The 14782-nt window shown below is 48.2% G+C and overlaps 2 protein-coding genes across 3 annotated transcripts in view; both read left to right on the top strand.

Moving 5' to 3' along the window:
- Positions 1 to 1996: 1996 nt before the first annotated feature.
- On the top strand, positions 1997 to 14408 carry CCDC71 (coiled-coil domain containing 71). Of its 2 annotated transcripts, XM_069095737.1 has the most exons (3): positions 2007 to 2093; positions 5978 to 6014; positions 10980 to 14408. In XM_069095737.1, the coding sequence occupies exons 2-3, from the start codon at positions 6012 to 6014 to the stop codon at positions 12153 to 12155; spliced, it is 1179 nt and encodes a 392-aa protein (XP_068951838.1). In that variant the 5' UTR covers positions 2007 to 2093; positions 5978 to 6011; the 3' UTR covers positions 12156 to 14408. The 2 variants fall into 2 exon arrangements, with proteins under 2 accessions (XP_068951839.1, XP_068951838.1); XM_069095738.1 differs by lacking the exon at positions 5978 to 6014 and having other exon boundaries at positions 1997 to 2093.
- Positions 13786 to 14782, top strand: part of LOC138166892 (laminin subunit beta-2-like) — a 32534-nt gene continuing 31537 nt past the window's right edge. Inside the window, exon 1 of the mRNA XM_069095384.1 lies at positions 13786 to 13821. Within this exon, the coding sequence (XP_068951485.1) occupies positions 13786 to 13821 (36 nt within the window). The remainder of the gene's footprint in view (positions 13822 to 14782) is intronic.

Genomic DNA, 14782 nt, shown 5'->3' on the forward strand with positions numbered 1-14782 from the left:
GAGACTAATGGAGTCTTGTCTTACTGTACAAATATTGCCGCCACCCCCACCCCCCCTAAGGAAAAAAGTGTTGGTTTTTTGGGGGGGGGATTCTTTCCACCTAACTGAAATTCAATGGAATCTAGAGCTAGAGGGGGCCTTAGAGAGACAGTAAAAGCACAGTGGTACAAACTTTTCTCTTGAAAGTATGCTGGATTTATAGTCAGAGAAATGGGTTCAAATACTTGTCAACTGGTTAAGCCACTTAACTTTTCTGGGTTTCAATTGCTTCACCTATCAAGTGAGGGGGTTGGACTAGATCAGGGCTTCTTAAACTTTCTTCACTCTCAATGGATTTTTTTTTTTTTGGCAGCATTGGTTGGCTTTGTGTGACCTAAGGGCATATACAGTGCAAAGCGTGCATGCTTTGTGTTCAGAACCAAGGCTGCAGTGAAGTTGCATGCAACAATGGGCAAGTGCTGCCAGAAACACGGAAGATTCATTACTCATTTGATTTTTGATTAATTGCTGATTGTTGCTCGTTCAGAAACCTTTTACCATTATCAAATTTTTCAAGACCCCCATATGGGGTCGAAACTCACAGTTAAAAAGGCACTAGACTAGATAGTATCCAAGGGCTCTTCCAGCTCTAAATCTATGAATCTATGATCTTATTTTTATAGATAAGCAAACAAAGGCCCTCAGACACCTTTCGGGTGAAATGATTTGTCCCAGGTCACAAGGAAAGTTAGTAGGTGAAATAAAGGCTGCCCTGCAACCAATATGCATCTAGTACCTGGAATGTTTATATAGGAGTTGAGGATCCCTTTACTAATTTTTAGGGAAACCTAGTCACAAGCTCTACCTTGGGTATATTAAGAAATTTTCCTGGGTCAACTTCAAGTTGATCCTCAAAAGAAATGGGTAGTTTGAAGAAGAGTTGTTTTAGGTTTATGTGAAGGGGTGGGGGGTGGAGGTAGAGATATTGAGTTCACTTTGGAATATGTTGACTTTAAGATGCTGTTGGAAAACCAAATGGTTATGGTCAAAAGGCAGTTGGTGATATGGGACTGGAACTCAGAAGGTTAGATCTTAGGAATCACCTACATAAAAAATATAAGTGAACTCTTGGGAGGTGATGGATGAGATTACCAAGAGAATGAAGAGAGAGAAGAGGGTTCAGGACAGGGCCTTGAGAGACAACCACAGTTATTGGTGAGAGTTGGATGATACCCATCAAAGGAGACTGAAGACTGGTCAGATGTAGAGTTGGGAGAAGGTAGAGTTAGGGAAACCCAGGGGAAAAAGAAAATGGGGCAGGGAAGGGGAAGAGAGTCAACAGTGTCAAATATCCCTCATTCCCACCATCAGATTCACATATAGGACATCATAAGCCATGGTGGTTATAAGGGAGAGTAAGGGCAGAGCTATGTCCTTCTTCAGACTTGAGGATCTCCTCTCTCACTAGAATTCCTGGAAGACAGGACTGAGTGCACTCCCCTCAGACTTGAGGCTGCCTTCCAGGCCAGCGTCTCCAGGTGGATAAAAGACTCCCTAAAGACGGATTGTGTCTGCTCTCGGGTGGAGCACCCTTGGTCAGGAGTGTATCTTCCTTTCATATCAGGGGCGCCCCAAGAGCAGGATTGTGTTTTCCCCTCAGACTGAAGGCCCCCTAAGGGCAAGACTTTAATCACCTCTTCAGATCAAAGACTCCTAGAGGGTAGGGCGGATTTTTTTCTCCCACACTGGAGGCTCCCTGAGGGCAGGCCAGTATTTCTCCCTCAGAATGGAAGCTCCTTGAGGGCAGAACTGAGTTTCACCTCAAATTGAAGGCTCCCTGAGGGCAGGAATATGTCTCCCCTAAATCTGGGTGACCAGGGCTGGAGCAAAAATGGGACCAGGAACCGCCACGTGGGGGCGTGGGGGAGACCCTAAGGGGCGGAGACCCTGGGGGGAGGGGAGGGGCCGGGGGTCCCCAGTCCGGGAGGGGGGGCTCTGGGGGGGGGGGGCCGGAAGCGGAAGTGGAGCTGCACTTCCGGCCCTCAGCGGGGCGGCCATGTTGGAGCGGCGGAGGCGGCGCAGAGGCTGGTCCCGGGTCCCCGCGGCGGCGGCCGGTAGGTGTTGGGCCCGCGGGGCCGAGCCGGCCCGGGCCGTCCAGAGGGGGCGCTGGGCCCGGGGCCTGGCCTTGGCGGCGGCGGCGGCTCAGTCTGCCGGGCCCGGCTACAGGCAGCGCCGAGGGGGCGGGGCTGGGGGGCGCCTCGGAGCCCCTCCCCCACTCCAGCCCTCCCCCTCCCGCCCTCCCCTGCCCTCTCCTCCCTTCCCCGCCCCGTGCCACCCCCCCACCCTGCGCCCACCGCCCTCCCGCTCGTTAGTCCCTCCACAGTCATAGCTCCCCACCCACAACTCCCCCATTCTTACATCCTTTCTGGTCCCTCCACCCCCCTACGGTCCCCACCTCCACGACCCCCAGGTTTGCTGCCCCTCCCACGCTCTTCTTTATTCACCTTATACCACCCTTCTCTCGCATACGTATCGGGCGCTCAGGGAATGGGATCCTGCTGGTCCCATACCTTGAAGCACTGGCACCCTCAGCGCATACACTTGCCCTCTTCTCGCCCCAGGCTCCCCTGGCCACATCCCCCCGGTCCTGGTCCCCGGTCCCCGTCCTCATCCTCGTCTCCGCCCTCATTATCCCATCCCAAGCCCCCATCTCTGTCCCTTCTCCCTTCACCATCCCCACCCCCACTCCCCTTCCCCTCCTCCTCACCCTTATCTCCTGCCCCATCTTTTCTCGAACCCTGCCATTCTCCAGCCTGCTCTGCCCCTCATAAGGTTCACACATCCCGGCTTCCTCTCGTGCTCCGCGTGCCTCAGGCTTGGAGCTCTCTATCCTCAGGTTTCTTCTCTCAGCACTCCATCATATATTCATCAAGGTCACACCCCCGCAAAAACAGAACAGAACAGAACAACTTGGGCCAGCCATCTTCCTCATCTCCTTGTCATGTAGGCTTTCTGAATTAGGAACCTCACCCCCCCAACTTCTCACCTGTGGAGCCTCCCAAATCCATGCACCTACAGAGCTTCTCCATAGGGACTTTATGCTTCCTCCTCCCAGGGGGTCCCTCTCCAATCTCCCCAACCTTCTCTCAGTTCTGCCTCTGTATGACCTTGGGCCAGTAAGTAATTTACCCTTTCTGAACCATCTGTGCATTATAGGGGTTTGAAGGTTCTATCCAGCTCTAAATCTGGGTTTCTTAATCTCCCTTCCAGTTTGTACCTTTACTGGTTCTAATCTCTTTTAGGCCTCTAATGCTGTATCCTCTCACATGTTCACACCTCAGGCCCACTCCCTTCTCCTCTTGAGGCTGTGGGGAAATATCTAGTTGGAAGGCCTTAGGCGCACCTTGAAGTGCCTTGGAATAACTTCTGCCTAGTTCCTTTTCGAGCCCCTGAAGCCTGTGATAATCTAGGCTTCTGGAAAGCCAGGATCCTCTCCAAACCAGCCACTGTGGGAAGATGGTGGTGTAGGAGAGTCTGGATCGATGGCCCTCAGCACAAAGGTCAGGCAGACAAAAACACCCCAAGCAAGCCCAAGACTCCATTCCCCTCTTCCCTCCAGGTGCCCAGCCCCAGGACCCTGAGCCTTCCCTTTTTTTCCACTTCCAAATTCAGATCCAATAAAGGGCTAAGGTCCTGTGAAGGAAAAAAAGATTGTTTGTGGTTTAATGGGGGTGGGGTGGGCTGGGGTGTCACTCTCCCTGGCTCAGCCTGCTTCTGCCAGAGCCTAAAGGAATGTTTCTAAACAAAGAGGTGACAATTGCTGCTTCTGGGAATAAGATAATCTACCAGGAGTTTTCAAATTGCTACCTGAGCCCATTAGGACTATGAGAAGTTTATGTGTATGCTGGAGAGACAGCTCCTGGTGTTGGTGTGCATAGGGAATACTACTTAGTTAGGGCTCTGCCAGGGATCCCACAGCACTAAGCTGCTACTGATCTTTTAATGAGTTAGCTGCAGCTGGGGAGGTTGCTCCTGTCCCTGGGTCCATAGGCCCCTGGGAGCAGTGCTATTACACAAATACTTCCCCTTCCTTCCTTTTCTACTGGAAGCTGTGTCTGTTTGTGGTCAGTGCTGAAGAAGTCAGTCACTCCAACCAGTGCCCAGTGAGCAGGCTACAGTTGGGTAGGTGGGGATCCCCTTTGTCTCCAAGAACGCTGGTGCTTATCTGGATGGATGATTGGTGGTAATGAAAGCCACCTGAGGTCTGAGGAGTTGCAGAAGTCTGGAAACGTTTCCTATTTGCTAATGAAAAAGAAAGCCTCAGTCTGACTCCACTATCCCAACAACTGGGCCCAAGGAGGCTCTTCTGTGAAAGATTTTTGGGCCAAGCCCAGGCCCAGGGCTTCCTGCCAGGCTTTGGAAGGCCTGCCCTGTGATTGTCTCCCTGGCTCAGAATTTGCCCTGGAAGAGGATGGGGAGGTTTGGTTTGAGAAGACAATTTCCTGCTTACATGCCTCTCTCTGGGAAGGAACCTGTGAATCATGGGGTGAATTGTTGGCTTCAGGCTTTCTTGGGAGGAATGGGGTGGCAGTTTCCCTGGGTGTTGTCAGAGGAGAGGGGTGAAAAGGCAAAATGTAGCCTTAGACTGAGGTGCCAGGCTGAAGTGCCAGGGTACTTACTCCTCTGTTTCTTCCAGGTTTGAAAGAGATTCTTATCTTTCCCTTCACCTTTTAAGTAATTTGGGGTCTTTAAAGATAAGAAAGCCTTGACTTCACATTCTCTTTGACCAGGCTCTTGAAAACCTAAATACTTGGACCTGGAGACCTGTTTAACAGCCAAGCAAGAGTCAGAAGCCCTGAATTTGGATCCTAGCTCTTGGCTTGATACTTGCATGATCTTGTACAATTTATTTGACCTCCCTGGGCCTCAGTTTCTTCATTTGTAAAATAAGGAGGTTGACCTAGATCTCTAATGCTCCTTCCAAATCTAAATTTATTATCCTTTGAATGCTTTCAGCTAATATTCTTTCTCAGAAAACATCCAGCATAACCTTCTCATTTTATTGGGGGGGGGGAAAATCCTATAGAGTCAAATGACTTCTCTGAAATCACTCTGGTTTTAAGTAACAGAACTGGAATTTCCAATATTCTTTCCAGCTTCAAAATCCTGTAATTCTCTAGGTTATTTCCTCCCTGTAGGTCTCAGTTTACTTCATGAAAAAAGGAAAGAGTTGAACTAGATGGTTCCTAAGGTTCCTTCCAGCTCTAATCTACTGACCCCATGAGATCACTTTTTCCCTGGGGGTAGGAGGAGAAGGAGACAAAAGAGTCTGCTAAAGAGATGGCCTACCTTTGGGCCTCTTTCCCCTTTTTGTCCCATGGGGATATTGGTCCTTATGCTGCATGCCTCACAGGGATGTTATGAGGATAAATTTGAGTCATGGAAATAGCTATGCTTTAGTGGAAAGAGCATCGAACCAGAAGTAAAGAAACATGAATTTCAATCTTGACTGTGTGACCAGGGCAAGTGATTTTTCTCTGAGCCTGTTTCCTCATCATGAAAATGGGGATAATACACAAACTACTTACTTCCCAGGGTTGTAAGGAAGGACTTTAAAGCAGCATGTAAATGAGTTGTAATTACAGATTTAAGGCCCACAGGGGGTAATATCACACAAGTAGTAAGCACACAGCCTGGAAGATGCTTCTGGCCAAATTTCCTTATGGAATCTTCCAGTAGCCAGTCTTCTGGAAAAGCCAGCATCCCTACTGGCAGAGGCAAGATTCCTGCCCAGGTCTTTGACTAAGATGCCCTTTCCAGCCCATAGCACTTTGGGGAATATGTCCTCCCTCAGTGTTCCCGGTTTGTTTCCCCCACTCTCCCTCTCCACCCCCCATACCTATGCACAGATCCCCTCTCCTGTCTTACAAAAGTCAAGTAGGCCCGTCCCCATTTCCATTCCCTAAACTCTTGACTCCTCTTACATTCTTCCCTCCAGGTACCTCCAGGCATGGACTTTCTTGGGTGGACCGATGGTAAGCAGCTTCCTCCTCAAGCTGTAACCTCTTCCGAAGTCCCAGCCCACCTATTGCCATTCATCTTTCTATTAGGCACCTCCCCTCACTGTCAGGGCTTAAGAGTAGGTTTTGACTCTGTCTTCTTCCTTATGCTCCAAGTCCATTTAGCAAATGTTTATTAAATGTCCACTACATGCCCGGCACTGTGCTAGGGATACAAAGATGAAGAGTTTATATTCCAATGGGAGTAAATAACCTGAATGCAGACGAGTGCTTTGAAGCATAAACAAAGTAAGTACAGTTTTCAGGGGAGGACTTGGCTCTGGGGCTGGAGTCAGAAAAGGCATCACCTACAATGTGCTCCTTCACCTGTATGCCAGCTGTATGTACAGTTTGGCTGGAACAAAGAGTAGGCCAAAGAGAGTTACATAATAAATAAGGAAAGATAGGCCAAACTAAATTGTGAAGGGCTTTAAAGGCCATATTGGCAAGTTTGTATTTGATCCTGGAGGTAATAGGGAGCTACTAGGTTTCTTGAGCAGGTCAGCCCTTTGCTTTAGGAGCATTTGACAGCTCTGTGGAGAGTATATTGGAGAGGGGAGATATTAGAGGCACGGAGTGCAATTAGGAGAAAGTGGTTGCCCTAGTCTAGGTAAGAGGCGATGAGGGCCTGAGCTAGGTCCATGTGAAGAGAGACAAGGGGATAGGTTTGAAAGATGTTGTGGAGGTAGAAATAAAATCTGGCAACTAGTTAGAGAGTATGGGTGAAGGAGAGAGAATAACTCAGGATTACTTGAGGGTTGTGAACTTAAGTGAGTAGTAGGATGGTGGTACCCTAAACAGAAACAGGGAAGTTAGGAGAAGGGAAGAATGTGGGGGGAAAGAGAGTGAATTCTATATTGGACATATTGATTTTAAGATGTCTGCTGAGGCACCCCTTTGCAAATGTCTGATGGGTAAGCTGGGGACACAAGACTGGAACTCATGAGAAGCTACTGTAGATCTCCAGAGTCATGTACAAGTAGATGATACTTGAACATATAGGAACTGATGAATTTACTGGGAGTAAGCAAAGAAATCAGGGCCCTGGGCAGAAACCTAGGGTACATTTACACATAGTAGGACCATGATTCTACAAAAAATACTGAAGAGGAGTAGTCACTTGGTAGGAGGAAAAAATATAAAAATATTCAGGACAAAAGGGGAGTTAAAAATGTTAAGTGCTGCCTAGAGACCAAGAAGGATGAGAACTGAGAAGAATCCATTAGGTTTGACAGTAGATAGCTTATATTCTAGATATACTTGGGCAGAAAGAGGAAATAGATGCAGAGTTTAGGAAACAGTTTACAAGCCAGGTATGGAAATATGATATAGTAGAAACAGTAGGGGACTTTATCTGGACATGTTTTTTTTAAAAGAAAATCATTGGTAATTTTGAAAAGAGCAATTTCACTCGAGTAATGAGGTTGCAACCCAGATTTCAAAAGGTTGAGATGTGAATGAGAAGAGTAAGTAGAATCTAGACTGAGTATTTGTAGGAGTTTAGTTGTGAACAGATGGAGATATATAGTAGAAATATGGGATCAGACAGAAAAAGGTTTTTTTTTTAAAGGATAAGAAAAACTTGGGCACGTTTGTAGGCAGTAGAGAAGGAGCCAGTATCTAAGGAGGGATTGAAAATTAAGAGAGGTTATAGGACCAAGCTGCTGGAGGAGATAGGAAGGTATAAGAACAAGGTTACAAGTAGAAGGATTGGCCATAGTAAGGAAAAGAGACAGCTCTTTGTCAGAGGCTGGAACAAAGGAAGAGAAGATGGGGCATGACATCTGGGGGGTTTGAGATAGAAAAAGCAGCTCAGGTTTTGCTCTATTTTATCAATAGATTGTGTGTCAGAAGAAAGGAAAGAAGAAAAGGAAGGAGATATGGTATGAGAGGTTTAAGTTTGGAACATCTGTCTACTGGGGATGTGCCGTAGAGAATCAAGAGAGAGTGAGAGGATTTCCTTACTGCTTTGAGAGCTGAGTGAGATTAAATAGCTTGGATTTGCAGTGGATCTGGGCAGCATGATTCAGCAGCACTTGAATAGGAGCAGAGATCTCCATTCAACCTCCCTGACATCTCCTCTGTTTCATGCATGCAGCATGGCCACGACCCTCATTCCATTGCTCATCATCCTGCACTTGTCCTGTTGATAACCTTCTTACCAGTCTTCTTGCTTCTAATAACTTTCCTCTCCAGTTCATCTTTCCCAAAGATTCCAGGATAACCTTCCTGTGAGACAGGTGTGACCTTATCATTCCCCTTTTCAAAAATCTTCAGGGGTTCCCTAGTGCATGTAGGATAAAAAAGAGGAATTTACCTTGACATAAAAAGCCCTCCATAATTCTGTTACCACTGTCCTTTCCCATACTGTCTCAATACTGTTTCCTTTTACACACTTCAGCCAAAATCCAGCCATACTGGAAGACTAACTGTTCTTTAATCTTGGCCTGTCATGCTTTAGGCTTGAATTATACTCCCTACTCTTCTTCACCTGTTAATTCTTCTCTTTCCTTAAGGCCTAACTCAGGTGTCAGTCTTCTCTGAACCTTTCTAGTTAAAAGTGTTCTTTCCTTCAAAATTTCCCTAGAGTATGTGGTCTGGATCTCTCTTTTGTCACTGTTGTTTTCTACCTTGTATTATTCAGGGGTGGGGAGCCTGTGGCCTTGAGGCCACGTGATCTTCTATGTCCTTGAGTGCAGCTTTTTGACTGAGTCCAAGTTTTACAGAACAAATTCTTTTATTAAGGGGATTTGTTCTGTGAAGTTTGGATTCAGTCAAAGGCCACCCTTGAGGACCTAGAGGGACACATGTGGCCTTGAGGCTGCAGGCTCCCCACCCCTGAATACTTTAGTTCAAGTCAAAAGACATGACTATACGCAAGACACTATATTGGGTCTTGAGGATTCATGAAAAAAAAAAGTTCCTCCTCTCAAGGATCTTATAATTTAATGATGATTTAAAATAAGCAGAAAGTCATATAAAGTCATGTCTAGAGGGACAGAGCACTAACAACTGGGGTGACCTGGAAAGACCTCAGGCAGAGACTGGCTCCAGAGCTGTGCTTTTGAAGGAAGCTAGGGATTCTGGGAGTCCATTCTTGATATTGGGGGGTCACATGTTCACAGTTATGAAGAAGAGAAGTGGAATGGCATATACAGGCAACAGCTACTAGACTAACTTGGAGTAAAAAGTTCATGAAGGGAATACCATGAAATAAGACCAGAAAGAGTAGGAAGCATCTAGATTCTTGAGACCTTTAAATGCTAGGCTGAGGAGTTTATATTTTGCTCTAGAGGCAATAGGGAACTGCTTGATGAGGGTCTTTTGAGTTGGGAGTGATATGGTCAGATATGCATTTTAGGAATCTTAATCTGGCCACTCTGAAGGATAGTTTGGAAAAGGGAAAGACTAGAATGAGGGAGAGCCATTAGGAGGTTAGTGGGATGGCCTAGGGGAGGAGTGAGCAGCACCTGGATTAGTGTGGGAACTGTGTGGACAGAGAGGAGACTGATGTGACAGATTCTGAAGATACAGAAGCAACAACTCTGGGCAACTGATTGGATGCCTAGTGTGAGAGGGAGAGAAGAGTCAAGTGACTTATGAAGACCCCCTTAATAGAAGTAGGGAAATTTTGAGGCAGGATGTAGGGTGAAATTAGGAGTTCAGTTGTAGAAATGATGCGTTGGAGATAACGGCAGGAAGAAACAAAAGAGGGTCACCCAGACATATTTTTTTTAATGCAGAGAAGAGAACAGAAAGAAGGACAAAAAGAAGCAGAAACAAGTATGGCATCTTTGAATGTGCTAAATATGTATAATAAAAAAGAAAAACAAAACTGTGCATATTCAAGGTCTTCAGGTTTCATATATAGTGGTCTTTTGGTGTTCTTCTCTTATGTGGAAATGCACATTTTATTTGGTGTTTAATTTCAGAATAAACATAACAGTTTAAATCCAGTTTGTACTATGGGAACTGTAGTTCAGGAGAGAGATTAGGGCTAGATATCCAGATTTGGGAGTCATTTGCATAGAGATGAAAGTTGAAGCCATGGTGTTGATATGATCACTAAGGTAGAGGGTCCAGAAAGAAGAGAAGAGGGCTCAGGACAGAGGCAGGAGTAGTTCTCTGAGTGCACTGAGCAAGATGATCCAGCCAAGAAGACCAAGACCAGCTGTCAGGCAGTGAGGACAAAAACCAAGAGAGCAGCATTAAGGAAGCTTAGGGAGGAGGGTGGTGATCAACAGGCTCAGAACTGGCTGAGGAGGATGGCAAGTAGAATAAAGACTATGTAATTGGGTCTGGGAGATAATATCATAGGATCCTACATTTAGAATTGGAAGGGACTTAAAGGCTACTGAGCCACCTCATTTTACTGATGAAGAAACTGAGCCACAGAGACATTAATCACATAGCTAGTAAGTTTCTAAGATGGGATTTGAGCTGAGAATGTTGTAGACTTTGGAGAGTATGTACATTTTAAATCAAGCAATTAAAAACATTTGTCAAGTGCCTGGCACTCCGGATAGTGAGAGCAGCAGTCTCTGCCCTCAGAAAGTAGGCATTCTACTGGTAATACAAGAAGTCCATGGATACATGCATAGAAGATAGATATTAACTAAATACATAATAATTGGGGGATGGGAGAGGGGCTCAGGAAAAACCTGTTGAAGGAGGTACAGTTAAGCTGAACAGGAGAGGAGGGAAGCCTTTCAGGCCTGTAGGCATGGGATTACACTTCTCCCTGTCCTCCCCGCCCCCCACCCCTCCAATGTAAGCTCCCCAAGGAGCTGTGTCTGTTTTTATCTTTCCCGAGGACTGGGAATAGCACCATAAACACTTAATCAATGTTTAAAGTGAATTTTCTTCTGAAGACATCCTTTCTGAAGGCTGCACTGAGGCTGTGATTGTTGTCCTTAATTGGGCTTCCTCTTTTTCTTTGAGGTGTCAAGCACTGGTTTGTGGGCCCTGGACAGCTCTTCACAGCCTAATGCCATGAATGTGGAAGTGGATAATGTGGAGGAGAAAGCTGTCCATTCATGGTCCAGAATCTCCTCTGCCGGACAGAGAGCCCTGGAGGAAGCACTCCTGGTCTTCAACCCCATGTCCAAGGACCTCAGTGATACGGAAGCCCAGCTTGTGGCCTTTCTCCAAGGTCTCCGGGAGGAGGGCTACCAGCCCACTGTACTTCGGAGCAAGGATGTATATGGCTATAGCTCCTGCACAGCCGACCCCCCCAGCCAAACCAAACACCATGTTGGCCCTGCTGCTCAGGCCAAACTACTGCCCTCGGACGTTTCCAAAGCCACTTCCAGCAGCCTGTTGGCTGTCCCAGGGACCATCCTGGGGAGATCTTCTGAGGTTTCTAGTTCCCCAATAATCAAAACCAGCTCCACCAACCTTTTGTTGAACTCCCTGAAACAGTCAGGCTCAGGCAGTGGCAAGAACTCATCTGTGGGCTTCCCTACCCACATGTACCCTGGGGTATACCCGGCTATGCGGCTCTCTGTTGTTCTAGAAGCCTTGGTCCCTTTAAAGGCTACAGCATCCTGTTTAAATTCCAAGTATAAGCCTCTGGGGATCTCAAATTCAGACCTTAAGCTGCTGAAGGGCTCAGGGAGATCCCGGCAATCAGCTCCCAACAAAACCACTAACAAAGGCCACCGGTGTTTGATCCGGAAAGCACCAGACCGAGTCACCCTCTCAAAGGGCGGTCGAAGGGGCCCCAGTGGTGGTGTCCTTAGGGAAAGCAATGCCTGCAAGGCCTCGGGCGTCCTAAATGGTAGGCGTCGAAAGAAGGGGACCCAGGTGAAGACTTCCAAGAGCGGGGCCAGGACTGCCTGTAGGGGTGCTAAAGGCGGCCATCCAGAAGCCACAGGGCCAAAGAGGAAAAGGTCAGAGGAGGCAAAGGAGACCCCAGCCAAGAAGAAGAGCAAGTTGGGGCCTGGACTAAGCAAAGCTAGGCTAGTGCCAAGCTCACGAAACCTCCTCAAGTTCCGGGTCATCAAAGTAAATAAGCGATTCTCTGATGAGGAGGTGCGGCAGAGGGCACAGAAGATCCTGAGAGTCAATTTGTCTCCAGTGATTCGGATCCAGCCCCTGCCCCGCTCTGTCTCCTGAGTGACTCAAGGTCCAGTCCAGGGCCCATTTCCCTCTGACCCAGCCAGTCCACACACCACTGCCCCCCTCCCCCCCAACTCATCCACCCTCCTCTGTGGGAAGGGGGAGTGAACCACTTTGATTCTCCTGCTGGTGGCTGGAGCAGCACGGGTGTTGGGTGACAGTGTGTTAGCTGATACCTGCAGACTCTGGGCAGCTTGCTCCATTGCTGTTTCAGGCTCTCTGGCCAGCAGGCCCCTGGAACTTGCCTGCCTGGCTCTGAGCCACATTCAGAAATGCAGGGAGATGCTTCCCCAACCCAAGGGAGAGAGCAGGGTCTCACTACCTGCTCTCAAAGAGCCACTTACGGCTTCACCCCAACAGACCTTCCCCAAACCCTTGGGGGAGGCAGTTTTGTCATGACGTGATGCACTGTGATTTGTTATTTTCCAAGCTCTATGTTTACTGATTTCATTTCGATCAAGTTTTATATCTTTATATGCCTCCATACCCCTCCCCCCATGTCTGCCTCCTCCATCAGAGTCAGAGCTTGGGGTCTCCTGCCTCTTTTCAGAACACATTTACAATTCCTCTTGTTTTGAGTCCTCTCCATGCTTCTAGGAAAGTTGCCACTGAAGGAGTAGAGAGTGGATTGGTTTCAGCAACAGGTTAATTGACAGCCCCTGGTACTTTCTTTCTAAACTAGTGCCAGGGGCCAGGTCTGCTGCCTGTCTACCTGGGTGACCAACACCTAAGAGTCCATTGATCTCCTCAGTGCTTCTGGGGGCACAGCAGAGGGAGCCAGTGTATAAATTGGCAAGTAATTGAGTGTTTTGGATTTGTTCTGACTTCCTCTGGGTGGTTATGGGAGGTCCTGCCTTCTTGGAGTTTGCTTCTGTGGATAAATGTGGACAGAGGCCAGCTCACTCTCCCGTCCTGAGATAGCCTGGGCTTGGACCTTATGAGCAGAAAGGAGAGAGTCAGGTGGCTGGGCCCTTCTTTCTGCAAGATCATGGGGGAGCCTGCCAGGTGAGTGAGTGTAGGGTTGTGACCCTAAAGCTGATATCTAGGCCAAGAGAGGAATTTTTTTTGGTCTACTTCTTCCCAGGGGGACAGAACCAGACAGTGACTCCTTGTCTCCCATCCTTGCACACCATGAGTCTGTGGGCAACCATCCAGAGCTTCAAGGCCTTTCCTCAGGGCTGCTGTTTCCCTCCTGGCTGCTACTTTCTCCCCAGGGCCTTATCTCTAAATCCCTGCAGCTAGACCTTGAGGAATTGTGGCTGTCTAGCCCCAGCCTTTCTTCCCCTCTTTCCCTTCATCCTTTCCCAGAATCTGATCCTCCCTTCCTTTCTACCACTCATACTCTAGGGTCTTGGCTCTGGAAGTGTGTGTAGAAGGAGGGGGAGTGGGGAGAGATAGTTCACTCTCTTCCCGCTTGGAACAAAAGGATGATTGGAAGTAGGAATGGCCTGGCTTACCAATGGTCATTGTGTCTCAGGACCAAGACTTTGAGGCCTTAATCCACCTCAGACCCCATTGTGGGCCTGTGGAACAGAGCCGGAAGCTGTGGAGCCAGGTCAAGCCATGCCCCTTCCCAGTCAGGGGAGAGTACTCTGTTTCCGGGTAGGCCCCTAGTGCCAGTCAGGCAATGGCGGCTGCAAGAGCGCCTCTGTGGATGGTTGATGTAGGTTTGGGGCCTGTGGGGGAAGTTCTCCATTATCCTCACTTTCATAGAAGTTGGGGAGTATGGGGTAATGACCGAAAGGCTTGGTCACCTCCATGGCAGTGGAAAGTATTTCCCAACTGGACCCCGGACTCTCAGATGGGGGGCTGAGCTGGCACTCCCCCCCCTTAAATTTGAATCCAAACAGTGTCACCTTCCCCTTCATCCTGCCCTCAAGTCATCCTCCCTAGCCTTGCCCTCTGCTGTCTGTGGGTCCTTCAGAGTCCATAGTGGCAATGGTGGGGGTGGAACCTAGAAGGCAGGTCACCATTCCTTCCCTGGTTGGTGTCCTTTGTGACTTTGGGAAACTCGAGGACCAGACCCTCATCCCTGCTGCGTGTTCATTGGTTTGTTTGTGACGTCTCCACGGATGCGGATCTGTGATGTTCAGTATGCAGTTGTGGCCTGTGAAGAGTGCGACTGACTTCAGGGGAAGGCCCTCAGGCCTCTGGGGTCTGAGGTCTTGCCGGCATTTAAGTTAAATGGGAATTATTGACCACTTGCAGGCCACTTGTTCTGCTGTCCTCAGTAAATGGTGCTTCATCCTCTGCCTCTGTGTCCGAGTATTTTTTCCTAGACCTTTCCTGAGAGGAACTGGAATTTGAGGGGATTGGAGGTAGGGGCAGGGGATGTGGGAATGAGAAGTGAAAATGCAGAAGTGGAAAATTTAGGAATATCCCCCTCCCTCCAGTTTATCCTCAAGGACAATGTAGGGCTGGAAGGTTTTAGGAGAAAGGTGGGAAGCCCTTATTTCTCTTTATCCCTAGAGGAATAGCAGGTAATCCCCATGGACTGACTCACTAGGGGGAGAAACCCAAGAGAATGGGGTGGGGGGTCATAGATTGAGCTGCAGGGCATATTGTGCCCAGGAACTTTTGGGGGTGGGTCATAGGGAGAAACTTGAGTTAGTCTTAAGGCAGGA

This window comes from Petaurus breviceps, unplaced genomic scaffold (genome assembly GCF_028583685.1).
Source record: "Petaurus breviceps papuanus isolate PSGF00001 unplaced genomic scaffold, PetGlider_PUasm1.0 227, whole genome shotgun sequence".
Lineage (NCBI taxonomy): Eukaryota > Metazoa > Chordata > Mammalia > Diprotodontia > Petauridae > Petaurus > Petaurus breviceps.